Genomic DNA, 4,021 nt, shown 5'->3' with positions numbered 1-4,021 from the left:
TGGTAACCATATTGCCCATCACCTTCTGATTACAGGTCTTTATTGGCCTATTTATTAAACCATTGGTTTAATAGGCCAATAAAGACCTGTTGATGTATGTCACAAGCCACTGTTGACTCTATGTTACACTTCATTTATTTTTTAATTTGTCATCACGTGCATTGTCTTAATGCACCTGTTGTCATTGTGTGACCAGGTGGAACCTGCCATGTCCAAGCAGGTAGTTATCATCTAATGGCTTCATGCATGCTGACGCTATCTGGCACCATTGTTGACTAACGAACTCTTCAATCATGGAGGCCCCAGCCAGCACTACTCCTCAGTACTTCATCATGTGCTTTTGTAATGTCTCCACACAGTGCTTGGTTTGACTCAATGTCATGGTCATGATGCATGCTTTTACATTTGGAGGCAATGGACTTGGGCAATGTTGACTGTGAGCAGGAAATAGCTTCTTCCTTCACTACTGCATTGCACTTCCCTGCTTCTTTTGACAGAGGGTGCTGTTGAGGCCCTCTCTTAAAAGGTTTTAAGCCACATAATGGATTAAAATGGACAAAGATTCACAGTAATCACAATTCTGGGTTTTTGGGTCTCCATTAAATAAATGAAAACAAGTCATGGTAATCAGAGCCAGCCTTCTTTGTGACAAGATTGTCTCGTTCAATCATACAATCAGACTGATTGCATGTCTTCCTCGAAATGTCCGTAGGCTATTATTAAATGATGTATTAATTGTATTCCTGACAGGACAGGTGAAGTTCATATGCGTATCATCTGAAGTCTCTGTGATAGTAATAGCAAGTTGTGACGGTCTTTGATCTTCTATCTCCAAATTCCTGATAGATAGCCTAAATAAATAAATGAATAACATTCTCCTTCTCTCTCCTGATCCCTCCCTCTTACTTTCTCTCTCTCTCCTCGCACGGCGCACACCCGAGGTAGCCTACAATGTAGGTCTAACAAAACACATTCTTATAATCATATAGCCTCTAAAACCTCTGGGAATTGTTTTCCATCCCGGGAGGCTATTAGCCTACCAGAGTGTCCAGGAGGCTTGGCAATACAATTTGAACCGTTTGATTTGGCAAACGACCCAGAGGTGTGAATACACCCTGGAAATGTCATAGGCTACTTCTGCAGTGTCTACTGTATATAGAGAGGACACAGTAAGCTAAGTCGTGTGTGTGTGTCTGTGTGTGTGTGTGTCTGTGTGGGTGGGGGGGGTGTTGTTGGGACCTGTGCATGTGCCTGTGGGGGGGGGGGGGCTCTCTCTCTCTCTCTCTGTCTCTCTCTCTTCAGTCAGTATGGGTCATGGTTACATAGCAGAAGATGCTGTGGAGGGCTATCTGTCCAAACTGTGCACCAGGAGTAGTTCCAGTCACAGGCCTGCTCATCGGCCAGGTATAAGGCTCCTTCATCAACACAGAGGCTAATCTAACATCCTTTTTTGTAAACTATCTTTTGCTCTCTTGGGCGTGTTCATTAGGCTATTCTGGATGAGATTCACAGCTATCAGACAAACAGTCAAACAGCAGCAGGTTGTAATTTATAACCAGGCTGCATCCTGGACACCTAACGCACAAAATAACACAATACATACTGTTAACCTTCTTATGCTCTGCCCCCAAATTGGCTAAACATGTCTGTTGAGTTGTGTCTAGCCTTCATGTCATGTGATATCATGCACTGCTGAATCTGATATATCATGTCATCTGGTGGAGTCACATTATAATCTGATATATCATGTGATCTGGTGGAGTCACATTATAATCTGATATATCATGTGATCTGGTGGAGTCACATTATAATCTGATATATCATGTCATCTGGTGGAGTCACATTATAATCTGATATATCATGTGATCTGGTGGAGTCACATTATAATCTGATATATCATGTGATCTGGTGGAGTCACATTATTTGATGCTAATCACTGCCACCCCCCCAAACTCTGTCTCCACAACAGAGCTCTGCCCAGAGGGATTTTGTTGTCATGGCAACCCGGACCCCCCAAATGGATGAGTCTACTGCAGCAGCTGGAAGCTCATTGGACAAGGACTGGGTCACTGAGCACGCCCGGCAGGTAGCCACATAGGGACAGGTCAATAATAACAAAGTCATTCTCCCAGCACGGTGTGATGATGAGTTGCTGTGTGCTTCTAGGTGTCCAGGATGCTGCCTGGAGGTCTGTGTGTACTAGGAGTCTTCATCATCACTGATACCGATGCCAAAGACACACTGAACACACTCCAAAAGGTCAGATTCATACAAGGACACAAACGCTTGGAGGATACTTTCATCATATTGGGTAAAGTTTTGGACATTTATAGGCTACATGCAGGTCTAAGGGCTATGCTAAATTAATTTATTAATACAATAAACAAGACTACACCCCTAGACACATTCGCTGACCAGTGACGACTGAGATGAAGTTGGCCCCCAGGCGCCGTGAGGAAAAAAAAGCTCCCCACCACTCATTCACTTAAGTGTGTGTGTGTGTGTGTGTGTGTGTGTGTGTAGCTGGTTTTTGCAGTGGAACAACTGATCTCCGGGGATCGCCTGTGGAGCCCCGTGGACGACGACGTCACAGATCGCATCACGCTGCACGTCAACCCCAAAACCAGGAAGTATCCTTCTCCACAGCCATCTGATTGGATCATATAGCCCCCAATAGATGGATGGATAGAGATGAAGGGATACGACCGATATGCTCTAGCATCAAAGTATTATACATGGTACAGAATACACAGGAAATGATGAGTTTTTGTGGCTGTTCCTTAACTCACCATGTCACAACCATCTGCAGAACCTTTGATGTCAGAGACCCCAAGGTTAGTTTACATAGCATGCTGTCAGAAAGTATTCAACCTCTTTTCAGTGACACTCCAAATCAGGTTAAGGTTTTGAATGTCCTTAAGATTTCTCCAATTAAGTGTAATTAAGTGGTTATGCCCACCTGTTGTTCCAATCTATACCTTTTAGATCATCTGTTTATTTCCAATGCATGATACACAAATAGCTGAATAAGATGTATTGTAATCATCTGGCTGTAAGTTAACGAGATTGTGATTGGCTGTTTCAGAGCACGGCCAAGCCTGCTGATTGGAAGTACGAGTCCGGTGTGTGTTCCTCCTGGATTATGGTGTCATGTTGTCTAGATTTGGACATGATGTTGGCACTGCCAGAGGACTGAACCAGCACAGAAAGCATGGAGAAATGTCTCATGGTTAGCACGCAGGCACGCACGCACACACACACACACACAGTATGATATTCCTACTCTGCTCCCTTTTACTTTTACATTGTGACCGTATAGTGTACATTGATTGGAGTTGGTCCCTGGTTGCTGCTCCTAGTTCTAGGAAGCTTCCTAGTAGAGGATGGGTCAAATGCAGAGGATGAATTTCCCCATGGGGATAAATAAAGGATAACTTAACTTATAACAATATCCACTACACTCTTATCATATACAAATATATTCTTGCATTTAAACAAAAGCATACATATCACTGACTCTAAATGCTCAGTTTTACACAACAATATTTTTGCTTTACTACCACCTTTTTGGTTCCCAAAAAATGCAAGCATGTACTGTAGATTCAAGATTCAAGATTTTTATTGTCACTCCGTAGTACAAGTATCACGTGTGAAATTATTGTGCTGTAGACTCTGTTACAACATAGTGCAAAAAATAAAATAGAAGATATATAAATAAAAAACAAGAGGCAACGGGCAATAGAGCAGTAAGACACGCCACAGACAGTGGCGTATTCACTGCCCATAGTACTGTAACTAACACATGCAAGTCTTAGCAGTCTTCACAAAAGGATTTTCACCCAATTAACTGGTGATTTACATAGCATATACCGTAATACAGCACTTTTAACACATGTTAACATACCTGTAATAGTAGGACAACCACAATCGGTAGGCACTTTAATTAGAACATAAGAATTCAGATAAATTATCGTTGTTGGTCCCAAATTAAACAGAAATTGAAATGTATACATTAATTATT

The 4,021-nt window shown here is 42.3% G+C and overlaps 1 protein-coding gene across 1 annotated transcript; it reads left to right on the top strand.

The window, feature by feature from the left end:
* Positions 1-1,307: 1,307 nt before the first annotated feature.
* Positions 1,308-3,196, top strand: LOC310770985 (protein odr-4 homolog; the record flags this gene model as incomplete). The annotated part of the gene is given in 7 exon segments (XM_083663678.1): positions 1,308-1,378; positions 1,380-1,404; positions 1,970-2,086; positions 2,167-2,259; positions 2,524-2,630; positions 2,798-2,834; positions 3,086-3,196. Coding segments are annotated over 7 exon segments (561 nt in total).
* Between the last annotated feature and the right edge of the window lie 825 nt (positions 3,197-4,021).

The sequence above is a fragment of the Poromitra crassiceps genome (assembly GCF_964638095.1).
Source record: "Poromitra crassiceps genome assembly, contig: HAP1_SCAFFOLD_288, whole genome shotgun sequence".
Taxonomy (NCBI): Eukaryota; Metazoa; Chordata; class Actinopteri; order Beryciformes; family Melamphaidae; genus Poromitra; species Poromitra crassiceps.
This window is presented reverse-complemented; position numbering and strand designations above follow the sequence as displayed.